At 41.7% G+C, this 24,019-nt stretch overlaps 2 protein-coding genes across 3 annotated transcripts in view; one reads left to right on the top strand and one right to left on the bottom strand.

Annotated features, from left to right (window-relative positions):
• Positions 1–6,939, top strand: part of atp11b (ATPase phospholipid transporting 11B (putative)) — a 53,536-nt gene extending 46,597 nt beyond the window's left edge. For both annotated transcript variants that reach the window (XM_040129201.1, XM_040129203.1), the window contains exon 30: positions 4,682–6,939. In XM_040129201.1, coding sequence (XP_039985135.1) covers positions 4,682–4,763 — 82 coding nt within the window. In that variant the 3' untranslated portion in view covers positions 4,764–6,939. The remainder of the gene's footprint in view (positions 1–4,681) is intronic.
• Positions 6,940–12,332: 5,393 nt separating this feature from the next.
• Positions 12,333–23,742, bottom strand: mccc1 (methylcrotonoyl-CoA carboxylase 1 (alpha)). Its single transcript, XM_040129204.1, has 19 exons — positions 23,427–23,742; positions 22,897–22,940; positions 22,279–22,418; positions 21,972–22,067; positions 21,622–21,743; positions 21,333–21,480; positions 21,108–21,229; positions 20,879–20,990; positions 20,463–20,544; positions 20,225–20,352; positions 19,929–20,112; positions 18,816–18,925; positions 18,423–18,639; positions 18,234–18,320; positions 17,127–17,176; positions 16,531–16,668; positions 15,513–15,620; positions 13,931–14,002; positions 12,333–13,801 (listed from the first exon to the last, which is right to left on the bottom strand). The coding sequence occupies exons 1-19, from the start codon at positions 23,480–23,482 to the stop codon at positions 13,667–13,669; spliced, it is 2,151 nt and encodes a 716-aa protein (XP_039985138.1). The 5' UTR covers positions 23,483–23,742; the 3' UTR covers positions 12,333–13,666.
• Between the last annotated feature and the right edge of the window lie 277 nt (positions 23,743–24,019).

A 24,019-nucleotide genomic window follows, 5' to 3' on the forward strand; every position in this document is an offset into this window, starting at 1 on the left:
ACTTCTTCCTGTGGGATTGATTGATTTGCTTTCTGACGTTGGCATGAATCAACCAAATAGATTCTTCCGGTTGGGCAAACAGCAGTCTATTTTTAATCCTAGACAGATAAACATAAACAATGAACGTAAGTAAAATGTTTTGCTTAGGCGTGCTTTATGCTGTAAATACAAAAAAGCACTTTCTAATTATAGAATTGAGGCTGAATCTGCAGGTTCAGTTTTTATCCCTCCTCTCCTTTCCTTGCCTAAACTCTCCTCACCCTTCCTCACCTTCTTGCCCACCTTTTGCTTACCACATACCTTTGTCCGTCCTTCCCCTCCTCTCCTCTTCAGCTTCTAGGTTTAAGGAAATAAAGCAGAAAAAAACCACAGACAGCAATTGAGCAACTACTGAGACTCACATGAGCCCACATTTGGCCTTAATGCTAGGATACTGCCATAGGGGAAAGGGAATATATTCACCCAGTCCTATATAACATGCTTAGTGACAGTAAGGGACATATAGCAAGCATATTTACAACTTATATAATACATAAAGAATTTATCTGATATTTATTGGGAACCCAACTGTAGCTCGCTGCTTGACTTGGCCTGTTTTTGCAGCATTGAATGCTAGCCACAGCTGAATAATGTCTTGGGGCAACAAAGTAGGAACAGAAACGGATGTCAGGAGTCAAAGATGTTTTTCATAATAAACGAGATAGATGCCTGTGTGTACTTGTCACTTCCCAGCAGCTGCGTCTCCATCCACATGTCAAGCAAGCTTTACTCAGACCTTTGAAACGTAGGAAAAAAAGAAAATGCAGATTAAGAAGGCTTTTTCATTGGCATTTGCAAAAAAGCTTCTTGGAATCAAAAAACATTTTTGCAGTTGAAAATAAAGAATTTCACTTGTTGGATGTTGGATGTCACTGTTTGGATGCAACAATTAGCAGGCATGCATCCACAAAAAAATCTAAACATTCAAAGCCGCTTGTGAGCCGTAGTGAAACAAAATTCAACTATCCTTCATGATTATTTCATCAGCAAACTTAGTCCTTCAAGCCTGCTTCAAAAACTGTTTGTTTGTACCTTCAAAATTTTATTAAATTTCCACATCTGTTCATCTTCTCTAACATAATGCATTAGAATAAAAAATAAATAAATAAATCCTTGGATGGAGATTAAACCACTGTCTGACATCCCTTGCTCCTCTCCACAGACCACATGCTAAACCAGATGAGCTGCTGGGAAGTGTAGTCTTAGAGGGTTTTTTTTTTTTTTTTTTTTTTTGCTCCTTCCTTCATCTGTTAGTCTTTTTCTACTGGATCCTGAAGCCTTATATGTGCTTCTGAGAAGAGGCCAACTTTGAGGGCATCCTTGTTTTATAACCTGGGGTGTTCCAGGCAGGTGGAGTTTACCTTCTCCACTGGCCTTGTCAACTAGAGGCTAAAAACAAGAATGCCCAGACTCTGTCTTGTTGCATGGGGGCTGCTGTTGCCTTTGGTATTTTGTACACAGTGTATACCGGTATGTATTTGTGCCTCCTGACGCACTCCTCCTCTTGCATTAATCTTTTTCTGTCCTCTCTGTCTTTCTGTGTCCTTGTCGCTATGTGTCTGAAATCTGCATAATGTTGTTCGAACCTTCCAGATTAATTATTCTTGCGCTGTTAATGTCCCCTGTGAGCTCCATCTTGTCAGAAATCTGCCTGTTCTGTTCTTTTCTTGGGTTCATGTTCCCACTGGCTTATCCCAAAATTGTTTTGGTGCTAACATCCTCTTTGTTCTGTCATAACCCGGGGGGGCAAAGATGGTTTTAGCACTGAGATGTTTGAGTTTGATCCCAGCCCTGGTAGACAGCTGATCTAGTGATGTAGCACGTGAGAGTGCCTCCAGTCAATCCCACATTTGAGTCATCAGCCTATTTAAAAGTCCCTGAGTGACCCTGTTTTCCTGTTTACCAGGTCTTAAAACGGTTGTCTTCATCTCAGAGAGCAGTGTTAAAGGTCATGAGAATTATTCGGAATAGAGCAACTGACATTTAGAAATCAAATATCTAAAAATGGGAATGGACAGGTAAGAAAATTAGAAAATCGACGTTGAGGACGTCTGACGTTCGACAGTGGTGTTCTCGTCATTTTCAGCTAGAAAACAATTTAGTGTATTAAAGCTGCACATTAGTAAAGCCTTACTTGTGCAGTCTTGTGAAAATCAGGTGTAGCAGCCAGAATGGAAGTACTGTTTGAACTCAGAGGATGTTGAGCCACAGTCTCCACGCTCCTCCCTGTTGGGGCTTTGAGAGAAAAGCTCTTATCACTGAGTCAGGTTCAACTTTGACGTGAGTGATTACGGTGGAGGTTTGTTTGTTGTGACCTTTAACAGTGGCAAGCTGTGACTCTCATGATGTATCCATGTTTTTAATTTTTTTTGTTTTTTTTTTTCTTTTCTGGTCTAGCTATCTACCTTAAATGTTTTGGGCGGTTCACAAAAGGATAAGACTGTGTAAGCTAACGGAAAAAGGATTGTGCCCTTTTTTTATGCAATATATACAGTATATCATTAATTTTATACTATATACATATGTTTAATGTTGTGGAAAAAGACAGTAAAGTACTATACCTATTTTTCTTGTCAAGATATTTAAATAGCCAGCCAAACTTTGAGATGTAAATTTTTTTGCGTGCAGAAAATCAGATACTAATCCTGGTTATTTTGGGAGCAGATGATACACTGTGAGGGAAGAATGTTGTTGATGCTTGTTTATCATGATTTATTTCTTTTTATGGTGATTGGCTTGACTTATATCAGTGGGTTGAGTAGCTCAAGTCTCCCCTCATTTCCTTCCACCTCTAAGAAAAAAGCGGAGGCACAACAAAATTGGTTTCAATAATGTGAATGGCTTACAGTATTTTACAGTGTTTATTATACACAAATTTAAAAGGATAGATTTGTGTTTTTAACAGGTAGCAAGCATTTGCCACAAATACCTTTCACCTTTTGTATGTGACATACAGTACTGGTGTGGTGTCACCAAATAGCTTTATCAGATCTAAACCATGACCCCACCTTAGCACCTAAGACATCTGCATCATTTGCATTTCCAAGCACTCGGAGGACATGGATCTACTCACTGCTGCTTTTTACGCTAATGGAGAAAAAAATGGATATACCCATAAATTAACATGTTGTTGTTTTTTGTTTTTGTTTTTTTCCCCCAGCCTGTTTTTTGTTGATCTAGATCAGGGTCTCAGCATCAACCTATAGTTGAAAAAAATAAGGCCTTACTCCGTGCAGTAATAGGTGGCCTTATTTTTGGCTGGACCGCAACAGCGAGGCTAGCCCTATAAACGCGAATGTCGCTGAATGACTGAGTGATAAAGCTACACCATCAGTCAGCCAGCCAAGAGTTTCCCCAATGCCCTTTGCTCTTTCAAAATGAAATGCCGTTGTCTTTAACTTGTGTGTATTGTGACATCGCGGTTATAAAATCAGGATTTTAGCGGTGCAGAGCAGCAGCTTGGAAATGGCTTGGAAGTGACTGCTGGTTAACATGTGGTCTTAATGGGCCGCGTTTCAGTCACTATTTCATACTTGTTCCATTGTCTGACAACAGAATCTGAATTTTTTTTTTAATGAGAACGGTTTTATTGGGAATTCAGCTGTATTAAATTACTGTATATGTGAGCACAGAGAGTAGGAGAGAAGCAAACAGATAAAGGACCGAGACCGGCTAACAGTAGGCAGAAGGCAAATACAACGCAATGACGCCATGAATATGCTAATTAGTGTACTACGCCATCGAGCACCATTTAGTGACTTTTCCAGCAGGCTTTAGCTACTTTCCATTGAAAGTAGTTGTTCACAGCTGTTCCACAACAGTTTTCAACTACATCCTCAATTTTGCATATTTCACCAGCCATACACTAGGTTTTGACGTAGTTTTGTTTATAGTGCATCCATGTTTCTGTGTTCTGTATGTATTCTATAAATTTAATACAGAACTGCTTTGGTAATACAATGTCCCGTAGTCATTGTACCTGCTTTACTGAACACAATTATACTTAAATGACCCTCAACAATTACTTTTTCTGGTGCACTTTGTCTAATATTTTTATCTTTAATAGCTATGCCTCGTTCAACGGTACGCTGGAATTGTCATCTGTAGGCGTTTTAGATTTTAAATTTGCCTGAATTTTAACCCCAGCTATCATTAGTAAGTTCTTAAAACCCCTGAAAACTATGCTTCAAATCTTTGCTAACAACAACATGAAGTAAAGCACTCAAAAACTGAGCACTACAAGGGTGTAGTTCAAGCCTACAATTATTAGTAATTACATTATAATTCAAACATTGCCAATCTCTGATGGGTGCGTATAGGTGAAATCACCTTTTTCCCATTGAGCCCTGCGTATTTCTAACCAATTACAGGAAAAAAAATACTGATTTGAAAACTTTTTTTTTTTTTTTTTTAAATTTGATAAAATAATTCTCTGAAACTGGGCCTGCCCTTATAGGCCTGGATTAGTGTGAGTGAATGAGGAGAGACTTTTGATACTCAGCACTAACACCATCACACCCATCACTAACTCCTCACTCTTCTGTCCCTCACTCTTCTCTGCTTCTCTCATTTTACACACACACACACACACACACTCTCAGCGTCAGTCTCCTAACCCTCGGCCGCTGCTGCCTGTTTCCAGGTCTTGGAGTGACACAGAGAACCTCTACTCCAACGATCGCAGCATCCTGACGCTGTCCCCCATCGAGGCCACCCACTGCTGACTCCCAGGGCCACTGACTGTACCGCAAAGAGCTGGGGAAGAGCTACCATCTCGCTATGAGTCATAATCACACCCCCTCACCTCTGCCACCATTTTAAAGAGCTTCTTCAGTTTAAACTCAATGCAGCTGGATGCTAAAGCGGACTCGGGAGCAGGAGCTGTGGCATCTTTTGAAACCAAAGGACTTGGCTTGTTGCAGCAGGCTGCTTTTCTCGTCCAGCAATTTGTGTCCCAGAGTGAATCAATTCTCGGTAGAGAGATTGAAAAGGATGTCGGATGGGAGCTGCAGCATGAAAGGAAATGAAACATGAAGTGTGGTGCGTGTCAGCAGGGCATGAAGCAGACATCCGTGGACCTACTCCTATAGGAAGCTCAAGTCGGCACAGCTTTGCAGCAACAATTATCAGATTCCCGCTGCTAACGACTCCTGCAGAATAATCTGAAAATATTATATTTAAATTAACTACCTTTTTAAAATTAGTTAAAGAAGACATGTTGAGTCTTAAATTTAACTTATCAGCTCACAGGTACTGCGCTCTGAGATTAGACAAGTTTTATGAACTCTTACAGCTATTTATTGGTCATTTTCAATAAAGTTGCAAAACTTATGTTCTTTTTTTTTTTTTTTTTTGCAATTGGCATTAAAATGACCTTGTAAGTCTTACATATTCGTACACACAGAATGAAGATTCCTGATAGTCTGGACTTCTTGTTAGCTAACGTCAGGCATTACCCCTGCTGGAAGCATTGTAGCCTGAGGCCTGTGACCTAACCTAGCTGGTTTGGTCAAGTTGACTATGCTCACTGCAGGACTGAGGTGGTTTTGGTGACGTCACAAACCGGGATCATCCATGTAGCACCAGGACAAGAAGCTCAGCAGAGTCAGACTACTTCAGGAAAACATCTCAGAAGTGTTGGCTAGCAGCTGAGGCCCATCATCCCATTGTTTCCATAAATTTCCAGTCGATTGTTTCTTTGAGCTATCAGCCTCACTGCTGCACCTTCAGTTCTCATTCAGATTGAAAGGGAAAAGGCTAGACCATCCACAGCCCCGTAGCATCCAGAGCCTTTGTTGATCCAGCAGTTCTGCTAACTTGTTTCCTTAAGGCCTGCCGTATTCCCTCAATGCTGTACGTGGAGCTTCATCTCTACTCTGGTACCAAAGACCAAAGGATTCAGACTGGAGTTTAACAGAAAATGTGTTTATTTTTGTGCCTGATTTGTACAGAAGCTTATATTGTTGTTAAGACGACTATTATTATTATTCATGCTGCTTTCGCGTCTTACTGTTCAGGCCTCTGTCTCCCTGGTGGGTCGCTCTTAAGGAGGCCAGATGGGGTCTGTTTAAAAAGCCATACATTTTCAAGAGGTTATATTATCGATAGATTATTTAAGACAGACAGAAGATGTTTCGGCCTGTTGTTACTTTGTACTTGTTCCCCCTTGAATGCCTTTCTCATTCAGCCTGTTAAGCAAAGGCATCACAGCATTAAAAGCCATGAGGACAGGGAATATTTTGAGGTAATGAAATGATTCAAGGCTGCAAAATGGACCTAATCAGGTTTTATAACATCTGTACAAACAGAATTCGAGAGAGAATCATCCCTCTTAGGTGCCTAAAAATATTCCCAAAGTATCGGATCAGATAATGGTACCATTTTGATTTCGGTCGGACAAAAATGGCTTTAATGGCTTGATGCTTTTCCAAATCACGAATAATGCATGTTGACCCAGACAGCAGAATGTCTCTATCTTTAGAGGGATAGATTTATCAGATAAATATGATTCAGCTTCAACAGAGATGAAAAGAAAAGCAGAGCATTTGCACAAGTCACATATCAAAATCACTTTTTTTTTTGTGCTCCAAAATCATTGCTCGTCTGTCACCATTGAAATCATCTGAATCATGTTTTTGCTTTTGTTTTTTGGTTTTTTTTTGCTGTTACGTTGTTCTTTCCATGTGTGTTTCTATCTACCTTTTGAGGGTGTGTGTGTGTATGTGTCTGTGTGATCCTCTGTATCGCAGCCATGTTGGTTGAAGGAAGTAAGGTACATAACTTTGTTTGTAAGCTGTTGTATGATCTAAGTGACCACATGCTGCCACCAGGTTAAAGGTCAGATGTTTCTCTTTGATGTATGTATAGTCTCTTCTCGTCAAAAAAAAAAAAAAGGTAAAAGTAGTAAAATAGTGTCAGTTGTTATTCTTAGGAGAATCCAGCTGACTCCAGAAGGTGACTGAGAGCTGACAGAAGTGTAATGTAGAAACTGGTCAAGACAACCGTTTTAAACTTGACATCAAGAACCACACAACAATGACCAGTACATGCCTCAGCTCACACAGGGAACATGAAGGGTCATAGGATGCTCCTGTTACGCTATGGTTACCGCTTGAAGACGCTTCGTTGTCCCTCAGCAGCACGAAATCTGAGTCGTTCATATTCTTGTCAATTCATTGAATATTCTTGATATTTATTTTCTATATGGCAGACATTGTTTGACGCATACCTGGGCCTGTTATATCCCTTCTGTTCCCACAGGCGCACCTGGCAATGAAAATGTCTTCATCATTGCAGTACTTTTTTCCTGTTTGTGTAAAACTTTTTTTTTTGTACATATCAGTATATCTGTTGGTCCTGTAAATGGCCAGAATGCAGCAACTTCCCGAGACGTTTTACTTGATCCTAGATCTGTAATCAGGAGGCTGAACCTCTGTCTAAACTCACCTGAAAGGTGGCAGCTGCACACCGGAAATAACCAGGATTGTGAGTATGTTACAGAACGTTTAAAAAGGACCGTTCCAGTTAAAATCACTCCATCCAATGGATACTGATCATCATATTGTTGTTCTAAATCCTATTTCCAATAAGCACCTTAGGCCACATTTACAAAGGAAATAACTTTTTTTTTTTTTTTCCTTCTTTTTAACCATTTGACCTCATATTTGATATTAAAATGTCTACTTTGATGCACCTATGATATCTTATATGTACCTGGATTAGTAGAATCACATGTTAATGCTGTTTAAAAGGGGCACTCCACTGATTTTACACACACAGGTAATTTTTTTTTTGTCAATTTTAGAACTACCCAGCCCGTAAAACGGTCGTCGTCTGTACAGAGCTTTTGCAAAGTCCGAGAAAATAACCCTGGTGATGTCATCTTGATTTTTGGCTCGGGACTTGGAAAAATATGACAAGAAAAATGTTTGTCATTATAAACTAGGAGCTTGGAGTTTGAAAGATGAGAAGATGAGGGCATTTCTCAAGCAGGGAAGGTCTAACGAAAGGTGCTATTTAGTTGCATTATCGGCGCTTGACTAGGAATTTACCAGTAGGACTTTAAATGGGATTATCTCAGCCTTAGCTGCAATAATTTGGACAGTACTTGTTTGAATCTGTCCTGTACAAGTCCCCCTACTTTATGGAAGTGCTATACTAAATCCAGAGTACCCCCTTTAATAGATTAAAAACAAGAGAGGGGTCAAATTTGATGTTGTTGCGTCCAAGATATCCTATCCTAAGGTCCGTCATACAGGTCAAAAACACTGGCTCTTGCTATTCCCATAATGAAACTAAACAGCGTCGTTCCTTAAACCCTCCGTGCCTGGTAAATGCCTCTGTCTTTCCAACTCCGCACCCCTAGTTCTTACCACAAGCTTTCTGTTAAAGGATAGTTTATATATATATATGTTTTTTTTTTCCCTCCAATTCTATCTTAAAACAATACCAACATGACCATATGCACTTTGAGAGAGTTATTGACCGCTGTGATTGTTTCCCTGTCCAAACCGGCCGTGAATCGATCTCTTCTCAACACAACTTCATTGTAAGAGAGGAGGGGGGGGGGGAATCCACAGATGCCTTCTAAAGGCTTCAGCTGCTTGAGGTAGACAAATCAAGTAGGTATTTTCCAAAGTTAGTATTTTTAGTGTAAAGTCCCCTCACAGTGCGCAGAATGTGGATTTTGTCCCCCTATCACTTCCACTGGAAGCGTGTTTTTAAAAAAAAAAAAAAAATTGTGAACTTACCCTTTTAATGTGTGCAAATCGGTGTGACGGTGCGTACCGCGCACACAACGGTGAGCAGGGACCGGGCGATGATGTGGCTGCGAGCAACACGCGATGTTTGTCTGACGTCGATACATGGGACATGACGCGAAAGATCTCGGATCACACCGATGTTGTTAGTAGTTCACCTGCACAAAGGTCGTGAACGCCGACACCATCACGTGAAATGGTAACTGTGATCACAACGTCCTATATGGTGTGACTCAGGTAAAGGTCGGTAGATGACCGTATTGAATCATCACCCAGCCCTTATGGTGCCAAAGACAGACAGAAAGGAAAGAGAGGAAAGAGAGGAGGAAAAAAGTACTATAACCTTCCAGGGGGTACGACGGAAACTCGAAGTGCTCAAAATGAAATAGATGAGATACTAAGACATAGGCCAGCATATTAACAGTCATTAACATAGATATACAATAAGTAAGACAAGAGGCCACTGTATGTTTACCACGACGAAAATCCAAACTCTACTGTAAGCAACAGTCAATCACATCACCATCCGCGCCCTGTTTTTCCCGATCGAAAGGAAAACTTCGAAAAAGGGGACATTTTAAAATTACACCGGAAATCTGCAAAGAAACAACCTGCCATTGTGCAAAGGAGCAGGACGAAGTAAGATTCAATAATGAAAACGAGCTGAGCTTTGAAAGTCTACGTGAGTTTGTAACAATTTCTTGGTTTAACAGTCTGAACACTTGGTGTTTCTGTTTCTGTCACCTGTGCTGAGTGAAAAGTTTTTATCCTGTATATCCTGGTGCAGGTTTTTTTTTTTTTTTTTTTTTAAACATCAAATGTAATTGGGGCCCCAATGGCACTGATGTGACCCCCCCCCAGACCACTGTTGATCCTGAGAGCAGAGGCTATGTATTTTCCTCAAGCTCGGATGTGACACCGGAAACATCCGAGACCGGATCCTCCGCGGCAGCGGCCGGGTCTCACTGCGAGGCCTCTGGCGGACTTCCAGGAGCGGGAGGGTTACTCGGCCGCGTAAAATCAGCGGACGACCGTTGAATGGTTTTATCACGCCAGATGCCGATCCAGATGTCGTCGCTCAGAAGCACCGTCCTCACTTTAATTAGGGGTCCCGTTCAAAATTCAGCCGTGGTTTTGAGAGGTCCTGCTTCTGGAAGTAGTGCTTGTGTATTGAACACGTACAGTCGTCTCGGGCCTCTGCTTGAGAAACGTCTAAAAAAAAAAAAAAAAATCAGACTTTTGTTTCAGTCTTCGGAAGATGTTCTTCGTGCACACACCGCGACCGGACCTACTGTCTGTGAAGACCGATCCCGAACTATTCAGTGGACGGAAATTGTACGCGGGTCAATCGGGCATCTTCGGTTCGTGTCCGTGAGTCTGTGTAGAAGCCTCGGGTTTTTTTTTTTTTTTCTTTTTGACGTGAACCGCGTGTGGAAACGGGGACAGATGACGTCAGTGCAGGGGTGCTCTCGGGAGAAACTCAGCCACCGTCTGCAGACCGGAATCAAATTAAGGTCTCCTTGATCGAATCAGCTAAAAAAAGAGAGGGGGGGGGACCCACCGGAACTGGGAGATTAAAATGTCAACCCGTCGGTTTTCCGCAGCGGAGCGTCCCGTGACTCAGCATCACCCGGCGAGACTCGGATCACCGGTGCCGAACGGCCTCTGTCGAAGTCGTTTTCCTTCCCGCCCCTCGTCAGTAAATCACGCTTCGCCAGACGATGAATTAAAAAACCCTCATCGTCGCTCTTCACCTCTGCTGACTGATGTCTGTCGCTGCGTCTGTCCGTCCTCCTCCTCCTGCTGCTGCTGCTGCTGCTCTTCCTCCTCCTCCTCCTCCTCATCTGTCCTACAGCTGATGTTTATGAAGACGCGGTTCTATTTACGAAAAATAAAGACGTTTTTTAAGCAACGAGTCTTTGGAGTGCGACTTCTTTCACCCGCACTCAGTCTGAGAGACGTAGACGTCGACCGGCCGGAGCCAAACGAAGCGACCGATGAACGGCCCGAGACGTTCCCATGCACTTAATTGTGTCCGAGCTCCCTCATTAAGACTTTAAATCGAGGGGACGGCAACTTAAGCTTCGCTCGGTCTGACATGGCGCCGCGGAACGGGCCGTTCATTTAAAGTAAAGATCAATTTAAAAAAGTTTATATGCAGACTCGCAGGCTGGCAGGTTTTAAATGATTAAACTATGTTTAAAAGAAGAAAAAAGATTTTTAAGGGTTAAGTTGTGTTGAGGCAATCGGTCGATTAATATCGATACATCAATGAAGAATTTTGAAAACTGATTGATCCTTTTAAATATATAGACCCAAACTGTTAAATTATAAATAAATAAGCAATTATGACAGAAGTAATCATAAATACATACAAATACATAAGCATGCAATTATGGAATAAGCCAATAATGTTGCTTTGGTCTGGATAAGCAGACAGCTAGTCGCATTGCTGGCCCAGTTTGACTTGACTGACTGATTTAAAAAAAAAGAAAAAAGTGGAATAAATTAATTCACAAACATGACGTGCAATGAACTTATTTTGAAAAACGGCAGGATAAAACAGCCTTTCAAAATAATGTGCTGAGTTTTTGTTTTTTTTAATGTACCGGGTTCTTTCAACATTATATATTTTAATCACTTATTCATGTCTTTATTTCATAATGTCCTATTAAGTTGGGTCTGGACGCTGGAAAATTGCGATGGCCATTTTTCACAATATTGTGCCGTTTTATAGACAAAAAAAAAAAATGGATTTGAAAATAATATATTAACTGAGCATGAACATTCTACTTGCAGGCCTAAATAATGACCAGCAAGGAGCAGGACAAAAGACATTTGTGTGACCATTTGCTGCAGATTAATATGACGCCGCCCAGTCTGGTGCAACACCTCACCCATCTAATAAAGTTTTACTTGCTGAGCTGTGGAGGTTGTTTAGATCTTCAGTTAAAACACACACACACACACACACACACACAGATCATTTAATAATAGCTTTCCCTATTTCATGGCCATTTACTGGTATTTGTTCTGTAGCAGGGTTTTTTTTTTTCCCCACAACATGTGACACAACAGTAAAGGCTCCGCACAGCCACACACAGCTGTTTGCAGTTATTGGGTGTGATTAGACCTCCTCCATGCTGAGGCTGGCAGATGTCAATCAATCCCAGTCTGAAAAGATGTACAATCAGCCAAAATAGGAAAAAAAAAAAAAAACCCACACACACAAGCTCATCAAGTATGACATGACATGTGGCTGTGTCTGACAAAATTTTATTACAGTATCTTTTTTTTTTTTTTAAATCATCTGTCATATCTACAAAATAATCCAGGAAATAAACACGTGTTTATTTTGACAGTTTTAGTCTTCAAGGCCTCGTGGCACACAGTAAGTAAGAACAGAGTGACGGTGGCAGAAACAGGTCAAGTTCACGTGTCGTCCGTTGGGTAAGTCGCTCGGACCGATGGCGGATTTTCACACAAGCGAACCATCTGTCTGTTCAAAGCTCCCTGTGACCGACATTTCATCCCTTCAAAAGGGTTTTTTTTTTTTTTGGGAACCCTGAGCCAAATCTGGTCACAAAAATACCGCAAATGTGACTTTATTTCATTTTGGAGTGGTTTTGTGCCTCTCACTTCATAAGGCCTTCCTCCTAAGTGCCACGTTTTACGTTCCTCAACATAGGTTAAACCAAAGCTTTTCTTTTAAGGGCTGTGGGACAAATGATAGAGTTTCTAGTCAGTCTGTAAAGACAGAATGTGGATTTTGAATGGCAAAACCCCCAGTACGAAATATTTTCCCACACTAAAAAAATATTAAATGTACATCCAACCGTTATTCTCTCTTTGTCACTGCTCACTGAAAACCATATAGCTTAAAAATGTCAGTTTTTAATGATTAAGAAAATCAGTCTTGTTCTCACCTAAGTAACAATGCATTTTTTTTTTTTTTTAATATTGGCAGAGTTATTTAATATATACAAGTGGTATGAGAGTTTCTCACCTTATAAAGGAGAGTGTTAACCCTTCAGCTTATCAGTAAATGTAGGAAAAAAATCTAACTTTGAGGTACATGGGTTGGACAGGCAGTGACAATAAAATCATGGTTGTTTTTCCCAGTCATAGTGCAACATGTGGGGATGAGGGAGGAATATTTTAAGGTCATGTAAATGAAACATTTGCCCACAGTTATCAGTAACTTTTCCTAATCCACTACGGCATAATTATCCCAATTTCTTTTTGTCAAATGTCTCATTTAACATCCCACCTACTTAATACCTTCTGCCTCGAATTTGCTCATACACAGAGACCAGTTAGTTTTGTCACCGTGTTCGTGTAAAGAAGTACACACAGTGTGCATAGAAAGGAGGCTCTACTTCATCGGCACTGTGGTGCGTTAAATTGTACTGAACAAAAAGGACAAGACTCCACAAATCCCCAACAAACACTACTCCACTGACAGGATTCAACGCAGGGAGGAGAGACTTGGGAGAAAAAAAACAAAAACAAATTTGCAAACACAGAGGAAGAAAAGCCGGATTCACTTATAACGGCAACATATAAACACAAGAAAGAAAAGCGGAAACAGACAATACAGTCAACATAAAGGCAATACTCTGCTGTGTGAAAGGCAACGATTACAGATCTTCGTAGTGTTTACCCACTGACCCAAGATCAACCCAGGGACCAAGGGTCAGAGTATGGGTCTCATCCATTCCAGACTGGACCAGACTCACTCAAATGGGTGATTCAGGTCCTGACGTGCATTTTAAGAAATATTTATCTAACGCTGGACGCTGCAGTTGACACAGTAGCTTGTTCCGGCCTTCTCCTACCTGTCTCTGCGTATTTCTGGTTGCTTATATCTACTGGCTGCCACCGTCCCCGTCTACCTCCCCCTCCTCCTCCAGTTCGACCAGAGGGGCGTGGCGATTGGCCTGAGAGCCCTCGCTGAAGAAGACCTTCTTGATCACGCCGGACTTGGGGGCCCGGATCGTGTGCTGCGGAGGCAAAAACGAACGACGGATCAATATGGACAGACGCTCGGCAGAGATGGCGTGCACCTGCGATTCAAACTGGTTGAAAGGTGAGTGTGTTGCGTGAGGCAGAGCCAGCCTGGAGTCCCTCACCTCCATCTTCATGGCGATCATGACCATCAGAGGGTCTCCTACAGTCACTTTATCTCCAGCCTTCACCAGCACCTGAACACAATACACCAGATTGGTCACTTGTTTGGACAGATGCTTATTTAAGCCTCTATTACTTCTCCGTTATACTTCTGTAATTCTCTGTTCAAAATTTGTAGGCCAGTCAATTTGGGATTTGTCTTCGGCTTGTTCAAAACATGGCAGTCTGCCTGCTCTTCTTCTTCACTTCTGCTTTAGCTGCCAGTACATTTTAGATAAACAATAAAATACTCAGAGATGTCCTAGTTAATAAAAGCAGTAGACAGGGCGGAGAGACAGGACAGCATTTCTGAGACAGATACTATAGTGCTTATTCTACGAACACTTACCACAACAAAAAGATGCTAAAATCATCATTCATTCTTTTATTTGTTATGAAGCAATGCTGAGAAGTAAAAGTTTTATTATAACGGTTACCTGCAGATTAATACTGAGCATCAAAATAATTTCTTGATTTCGGAAACAAAAACAAAAACAAAACTCACCATTATGTTAAGTACATGTATGTTGCCCTCTTGCCAAGAGTTAAATGAAAAGATTGATACCACTCTGGAGTCTGTACGCTAAATATGAAGCTGGGGTCAGGAGGCAGGGGGTCCACAGCTAGCTGACAGCTGGCTCTGTCCAAAGCTCAAAATCATGCATCTACCAGCAACGATAAAGCTAACGGATACAATGCAACAGGTTAGTTAGTTAGCCAGAGAGCCAGGCTAGCTGTTTCCCCATTTCCAGTCGTTCTGCAGGTATGAGAGTGGCATCAATCTTCTCGTCTAACTCGTGGCAAAGAGAGCGAACAACATGTTAAACTATTTCTTTCAAGTCCACGTACAATTGCTGTCATTTAGGCTATGAAACTCCATCCACTGAGGAAGACCGTGAGATGTAGTTGGGTTTTTCCATTTTACGTGGCAATAGTATAAGAATCATAATGTGTCCTGAGGGCTCCTGATACAGAAAATAAAGGACTTGATGAACTAAACAGTTGTTTTTTTTGTGTGTTTTTTCCCCCTGTACCTCATCCATTCTTTTTGCATGTTAGGACAGGTGAAGCATTTTAGGACGCCTTTATTGTAGACTCCACAAAGTAAGGTCTGTCTGTCCAAGACCTTTTAGCTGTCCCCCCCAACTCAGAAAGACTAAATTACCTCACTACGTCAGAATGTCCTCAACTTTGTGCATTTTAACAGCTAAAAAGATCATTTTTATAAATTGACTTTTGTCTAGTTTTTATTCTACCTTCTGTAGAGAATTTTGTAAACTTCTGTTTTTTATGTAATAATGTTCTTCTGTGAAGATAGTGTATATTAACGGCGCTACACTGTTGTACCTTAAACTGGAGTTATATGAGAAGCTAATACAAAAAAAAATTTTTTATTTACCATGATGACTTAAGTCTACCTAACCTCTACAGAGACATCTCGCCGCTTGTTCGGCCTGAAGAAAAATAAACAGATTCCTCTGGCTATGACAAAACTTTAATCCACTACTACGTTTTCAGTTCATAGGCTAATACAGCTAAACTCACCTTCTCGATAGTTCCAGTCATGGGGGCCACAGCTCCACCCTGAGCCCCCGAGCCGCTCACACCAGCCAGATGCTTGGGCACTGGAACAGACAGCTGGGAGCTTCCCTCCTGCAGAAAAAGATGTAAGAGATGTCAGAAGGAGTAGTGGCGGTTTACTGACGGCTCAGGTAAGACGATTTGAACAAGGTTTCATTTCCCCCGATGTCTGATGTCGAAAGTTCGTCCCCAGACATTCGACGTGAAAGATGACAGATGCTGAGGAGTGGAAACAGAGACAGTTAGTGCAGTGACAGGTGACGTGTAAGTGTCTCCTTTAATCAACTGGGGAAATCATGGATTTGCAGCTTTCACACAATTTGAGAAAACCAGCCTGCAATAAATCACCTGTAACCAGGACAAGCGACTAAAAAACAGATACACTTTTTGTAGAGATTTAAAACTGCTGAGGCTCACAAAGACGGGGATAAATGTAGACTTACATACACACCTGCATAAGCCCACCCAGTTACAACGTTAAGGTTTAAGAAATTCATTTTTCAAGTGCCAAATATTCCGTGGTTCCAGCTATTGAAGTGAGTACATTTGCTGTTTTTCTCTGTCTCTTGTGATACTAGAGGGAACGTCTTCGGGTTGTGGACTGTTTGTCGAAGCTGGGTTGACGATTTTTCACTACTTTCTGCATTTTGTGGACCAAATACGTTAAGTTGCAGCGCTGAGGCACTGAGGAAATACTGCTAATTCATTTCACTTATTCAGTAACTTAAATAATTTGGAAAATGCTAAATTCAAAGTTACACCATTAACAAATCACACATTTCTGTTTCTTGTTGTTGTACGTAAGCACAAATCCCTCTGCGACAGCGATGACAGACGATGACTTCTGCCTCACCGATGTAAGGAATATGTAAAATGCAAATCTTTTGTATAGACAGTAAGCAGAAACATGGATGGATGGAAATTTACATTTAGGTCGGTCAGCCGGCGTTTTCTACCGTCAACGGTGGTGTTGGAAACATACCGTGGAGAACAGGTGGACCTCGTTGTCCAGGATCACCAGTTTGGGACGGGACTTCTCTCCGTTGACAGAGCAGTGCAGGAAGGAAGCTCCGCCCTCAACCTCCACCTCTCCAGTCACATGGTACACCTCCTCACCAATCTGAAAGAAGTATATAGATAAACATGCAGGAAGAGCTACAAGTACAGGTTCAGCTCCTAATACTGTTACTCCTGCTAGTTATATCACTAGGACTCCATACACCATTTGAAAGTTATGTCATGAATGTAAAAACAATACTTTGGTGCATTTCTCTTCTTGTATTTACTTTTACTTTAGTAGTTGTATCAAGAATTTATAGGTGTTCACTTTTATTGTAAAAAAAAAAAAAATTTAAAAAATAAATAAAATAATAATAAAATAATAAATGTATATGGAACTAGATTTAATAATAAAAATAAATAATAAATAATAAAATAAAAAACAAATCTGCTTATTTTTAAAAAGAACTTCTACTTTACATCAAAAAAAAAAAATCACAAAAAAACAAAACAAACTAAAACACTGTGGCGTATCAATGACGCGGTGCAATGCAGACTCCTTTTTTTTCCCCAGCTCACCTGCATACCATAGCTTCCATCTTTGTTATACTTGATGACCACATCGACTTCTAGAGACACAGACAAGAAGAAATGTTTTCTAAAAAGGTTTTGGATTCATAGACAGGAAAGCTGTCGAAAGAAGTCTTTGGTTGAATAACATCATCATCATCATCATCACACTGACACAGCTGCAGCCACTGGACTTATTTTCGGAAACACTGAATAATGAATATGGGTTCATTAACAAACTGTCACAGACCAGACCAGCTCTAAACTTAATTATTCATTAAATGAATCAGAGCCGCAGTTACCGGCCGAACACTATATGTCAATTTTTCAACTAATTTAACAGGAATTAACTGTCATCATTGTCTTTACCTGTTCCTCTAAAATTTTCAGTACATCAAAACGTCTCTTTTCACACAGGCCAAAAGATCCTGTTACTAGCGAAGGGATAAGAAGACACCAAAATATCCCAGGTAATCAATGTACATATGTATATATTAGGTCTATTTATTGTATATTGTTTGCCCCACTGTTGCTAACATAAAATCAAGTACTTATTGAAGCAGAACGGGATATTTAAATGATTTAAGGTTACCTGTTTAACTGACAACCACAGAGGAACAGATATTCAATAAATTGTAAAAGTCAATTAATTGTTTAGACCATCGCAAGAGGATTAATCGACAACAATTTTGATAATAAATGACAGAAATAAATTAAGTGAAAATGTCAATATTTACTGGTTCCAGTGTTTCACATGTAAGAATTTGCTTCTTTTCTTGGTTCTTTTGATTGTTAAAAATCTTTTGGTTTTGGACTTTTTGCATTAATCACAAAAACGACTATTTGTTGTAGCCCTACCTGAATTGTGACCCAAATTCTCTGGTGAAGAGCTGGACGTGCTAGTGTGAATTTAGTAGAGAGGAAACTCATGTTTACCTACTGAGAATTAAAAACAAAAAAAGGCTTCTCAGCTGTTAAACCACTTCGGATCCTGTTGATCAGGATTCCCGTTCTCCACTTGTTTTGTCTTTCCTCCCTCCCCTGCCTAGTCTCTACCTTCACTCTCTTCCTGTACACTAGGGGGCAGTAAAGGCTGACAGTATGACTGGTACTTACTTTTGTCTCCCAGCTGTAGTGTCATATTTCTGTTAAACTGAATGTTGTTCCTCCAGCCACTGCTGGAGCCAAATGGGGAGAAGGGGTCTGAAAATCACACACACCATATGCATTTAGTACAGTTTTTTTTTTTTTAGGTCAAATAGCTGTAAATCATTTGTCCTGACAAGGACAATGTTATCCCCTCACCGGTGGAGGCTTGTGTGAAGTCCTGTGTGTTTTTCCTCTCTTGCAGCACCAGACCCAGGGCCGCCTGGCAGATCGTGGCCCCGGAAGGCGCACTCGGAGTGGGGAAGAGGTCAGCATAGTGCTGGGGGATGAAGCTTGTGCTCACGTTTCCGGCCTCAAACTCTGGGTGGCCCGAAAGACTCAGCAGAAAGTCTATGTTGGTGTTCAGTCCCACGATCTGGGGACAGATGCAGAACGGATGCAGAGAAAGTGAAAACACAGAACCATAATTTCTGTGAATTTTTGCGATAAATTGTTGTATAATTTCAATGAAATAATTAGTAAACACATTTATCTAACAAGTTGAGTTGCACGACATGAAAAGCTTCACCTGAGTGTGTTTGTGTGTCTTACATTATATTGTCGTAAGCAGTACCGCAGCTTCTTTAAGGCAGCTGATCGGTCCTCTCCCCACACCACAAGTTTGGCAATCATTGGGTCGTAATGTGCCGACACCTCATCGCCTGAAAACAAACACACACACACACACACACACACACACAGACACCATGTCAGCTGTAAAGCTCCCAGTATTTTTGTATCATGTCAATTAACACTCCACGATACTATACTATACTTTCTACACTACAATAGTCGTGTTTCCGTGTAACTGACATGTCAATCTGAAGCAAACTTTTTGAAACTTCGCAAAAAAAGAAAAACAAAAAAGGGAATTAGGTGTGTTTCCATCAACTGGTTTGGAGCGAATAAACGAGGCTGCGTAGTGTCATCAGAAGGTGGCGGTATAGGCTACGTTACGTATGGCTGTTATAAACAGAGTAGAAAGAGCGGAAGTCGGGAACCAGAAACAAAACCCAACCACCAAAAAGAACTCGAAGAAGAAGAAAAAGAGGAAAAAACACTCGCGCTGGCCATCTACGAGAGAAAAATGGAGAGATGGCTTCAGGAATCTTTTTTAAATTGGGCAAGTTGTAATTATTCTTTCATGTCAGCTCTTATTGACCATGTTTCGTGCTGTCCGGAGACAGGAAGACACCAGAGACAGCTTCTTCTTCTTCTCTAGGAGCAGAAACAGCTGATCAGTCATGTGACTTAAATGTTTGTTACGTCAGAACAAGCATTTAACAAAGACAGAAACCAGCTCGAGAAAGCTATTCTACGCAATTGAGAATTTTTTTTTCTGAATTTTACCATTTCCATCAGAATATTGTCATGTGATACTTCGAAATGTGCATAAAATTACATTGATGGAAACACGACTAACGAAGCAGTCACAGAGATACATTTTCTACTTTTTTATACCAGTGTTGTCACGTGTGATTGGACAGAGTTAATGTTTTACTTGTCGCTTTACTTGCCATCTTTCTTGATATTTGGTTTGTGTATAATCGGCCAGCACAGCTATTGTATTACGTCGAGCAATGGCAGAAAGTTGCAAATTAGAGTGTTGTTACGTGAAGAACGGGAAAATGTCCATGTAATCACAACTAGATCTAGATTCACTACCTTCCCTGACTCCGGTCTCTATGCGAGTGTGTTGATCTGGTGGAGGGGTGGAGAGGTGGAGCAGAGGCCCCGCCCCTGGGAGGAAGTCGTTGTTAGGGTCCTCGGCGTAGATACGAGCCTCAAATGAGTGCCCCCCCAAGATGATGTCATCCTGGAGGAGAGGCAGGCGCTCCCCTGCTGCCACCTGGAGGAGATTTTCAGAGAGCATAATCGGTTTCCGTCAATAAAACTTCTACCCCCCCCCCCCCACACACACACACACACACACACACACTTTTTCTCCCTCCCCCTCTCACCCTGAGCTGCCACTCCACCAGGTCGGTTCCAGTGATCATCTCAGAGACGGGATGTTCCACCTGCAGCCTGGTGTTCATCTCCATGAAGTAGAAGTTATGATGGGCGTCCATTATAAACTCAACCGTACCTACACAGGAAGACAAACGATATAATGTAAATATACTGTACAGTGTGCGTCCTGGGTCTCAGGCAATGTGGTAATGCGGTGAGATGTGTGTGGGCGTTTGTTTATCTCACCTGCCCCTACATAGTTGACAGCCTTGGCTGCTCGAACTGCTGCTTCTCCAAGTTTCCTCCGAACCTCAGGACTAATACCAGGCTGAAAAAAAATACATATAGAAATGTGTAAAAATACAGTTTAAACATTCAAGTGATCGTAGTGCTAATATCCAGGAGATTCTCCTCATATATAGGGGAATTTCATCATTTAAACACAAGCGCAGCAGTAAATTCTACCAACACGAGTGGACTTTCCTTGTGACAAACCAAAATTTATGTTTGCAGGAGAAACTGATTTAAAAACCAGACTTTAAATTCACTGAGACTCAGATACCATAGGTTTAGTCTGACTGGTGCACGTTGCCCGTAACTTTTTAAATCCCAGTCAGTCATACATCTCCGATACATCTCTGTGACCGCCATCACGCACTCACCCCTGGCGCTTCCTCTATGATCTTCTGGTGTCTCCTTTGGACGCTGCAGTCTCTCTCAAACAGATAGACAGCGTTACCATGCATGTCTCCGAACACCTGAACCTCCACATGTCTGCAGGAGACAGACAGAGAGAGAAATAAAAGGATTTTTTTTTTTTAAATGTTACAGACGTGAAAATAAAACAACGTGGTAGAACTGGCTGGTCAGCAGTTGGGGAGTGAGCGTTACCTGGGGTCCTCTACAAACTTCTCAACCAGCATGACGTCATCGTTGAAGGATTTTCTGGCTTCTCGTCTCGCTGACTCCAACTGCTCTAAGAAGTCCGAGTCCGAGCGTGCAATACGCATCCCCTAAACACACACACACACACACACACACACACAAACAGAGTTACTCTTTTGTTTCCTGAAGTTACTCTGTCAAACTTATTTTGGCTTTTTCACATCCTCTGACCTTCCCTCCTCCTCCACGGACGGCTTTAATCATCACAGGGTATCCAATCCGGGCAGCCTCTGCTTGCAGCCTCTCATTTGACTGGTCCTCTCCATGGTAACCACCAATGATTGGCACCCCAGCGGCTGACATGATGTGTTTGGATGTGCTGAAAATGGACACACAGCAATGTCAGTCAAGTCAATAAGTCAGGAGGTACCAAAAAGCATGAAACAATCAAATATTAAGAGACAACGAGAGAGATATTATAAATATTTTTTATTATATTATGTGTGTGTGTGTGTGTCACCTCTTAATGCCCATGTCTCGAATGGCAGAGGAAGGTGGCCCAATGAAGATTATTCCTTCCTGTTTACAGGCCTCTGCAAACTCTGTGTTTTCTGATAGAAAGCCATATCCAGGGTGGACCGCCTACACACACACACACACACACACACACACACACACACACACACACACACACACACAAACACACACACACACACACACACACAAGATTTCAGAAAACTTAGGCGTAATAATGATAAAAGCCCCCTCTACAACATTAAGAATAGTTAACTGGATTTAAGAGACCTGAACATTATAATGTATACTTATTATAATGGTTTAAAGAGTTCTCCTTTTAGCATGATTACTCACATGTGATCCAGACTTCTTGGCCACTTCCAAAACCTTCTCCATACAGAGGTAACTCTGCTGGGAGGGCGGCGGACCGATGTGGTAGGCTTCATCCGCCTACAAAACGACCAAAGCAAAGAACAGGCTATTCCCCACTGACTATAATCAATGCAAGCTTTAAAAAAAAAGATCAACGGGCAGGTTAGGGAAACAACCCACATCTCACTGTATTCTTTAGAGCCACTGTAGAGAGTGGGAAAGAACACAGAGACCTGAAAGCACGGTAAAAGACACAGCTTTTGCGACAGAAATGTATGTGGCGTCTCACCATGGCCACATGCATGGAGTGTCTGTCTGCCTCGCTGTACACCGCCACAGAGCGGACACCCATCTTCTTGGCTGTGCGCATCACACGGCACGCGATCTCTCCTCGATTGGCAATCAGCACTTTCTCTATCCTTCCCACCCCTGGAGGGGACACGGCGGACACACAGTTGTTACAACTGACAGCCAGTGCTCTTTAAGTGAAATCACTTACTACATTTAAGAACTGAGGATACATAGCGTCACCTCACTAATCAAAACAATGGTGAGTGCAACCACAAAAAGTGCAGACAGCTTAAAGTCGCATTGTATAAAGTAGTTGCTCAGGTGCAACAGAACCATTCTGATCAAAACAGCGCAGACGGTGGTTTGGGATCCACAGTGGATCAGGTTACTTTCATTTCAGATGTACCACATCGAGAGAACATTGGTATGATTTGAATAGAAACAACGTTTGAAACAGTTCAAATCTCTTGCACTGCATTTACAGGACACGTTACTCTGTAAGAGAAGTCAGCTAAAAATCACTAAAGTATTTTTAATATGCCGTTTCACGACCAGCAGAGCAATCGGTGTCATGATTGCTTTCGATACTATTGCAAGGAGCACGTCCACCACTCACCTCCTGAGACGAGCCTCAAGCCACGTTTGGTCCATGATAATTTTCTGAACGGAGGAGAGAAGGGAGACGAGTTAACAACTTTAGTACCAGTGACATTTTTCCACACAGCTGTGACAGATGCTAAAAGAACGAAGCCTGGTCTCGCAGGCGTTTGTGCAGCTGTGTGCATGTTGCACCAGCAACATTAGCCATGCTAACTGCTACCTTTATTTAACCTTGCTCAGGTCTCATCTGATCCAGGAGTTCGCGGGATGAAAAACACTTTATCAACACGCCGACGCCGAGTTGAGAGCTAAGGGGATTTTGTCCAGGTTGGCACTCATGACCACCGGCGGATAATTTACAACTTTAGCTAGTAGAAGGGCATGTAATCTGGTTAGCTCAGCCGTAAAATAACACTAGTCCGCTCGGAAAACTTAAAAACGTTATGTAACAGGCTAAGAATCTCAGCGGAGGGGGTGTGTGTTCAGATGGGGGCAGCCCGTTTCAGGTAAGAGCAGAGCAGACATGTCACTATTTGATGTACTCACTGCGTAAGTATCCTCAGACCCTGCAGACTGGGAAAACTCAGAATAACTGCAGCCATGGCTACCAGCTGCCGAGGCTAGCTGCTAGCTTAGCTATCTATCTGACTGACTGACTGACTGACTGACTGACCGGCTGAACGTGGAAAAGGCGAAGTGGTAATTTGCTAAACGCCCAGATATTCAGCTTGGCTCTATTCTAACTGGCGGCCGCCCGCTCAACCTAAACCGGAGATATATATATATATGTTCGGGGCTTTAGAAGGTTACGCGTGCACGGGCAAACGCTACCACACGCTAGTTAATTTCTGTATTACTATTTCTGACCTTTCCAAGGACTCGTAGCGTCGAGAGCCAATGAGAGGAGGGGGTATGGAGGCGGGGAGGGAGATGCAATGACCACAAAGCGCCAGCAGAGGGAGGCGTTTTCACAGGTCACACAGGTGCTGGAGCTATTTATTAGTTTGTATTATTTGTTTTGAGTATTTGCTTTATTTATTGTTGTTATTATTATTTTTTATTTTTATTATTGTGTTTGTTTCTTTTGTTTTTCCTCATCTCTTCATCCACTTTTACAGGTGGTGTATTACAGTTAATAA

This window comes from Xiphias gladius, chromosome 6 (assembly GCF_016859285.1).
Source record: "Xiphias gladius isolate SHS-SW01 ecotype Sanya breed wild chromosome 6, ASM1685928v1, whole genome shotgun sequence".
Classification (NCBI taxonomy): domain Eukaryota; kingdom Metazoa; phylum Chordata; class Actinopteri; order Istiophoriformes; family Xiphiidae; genus Xiphias; species Xiphias gladius.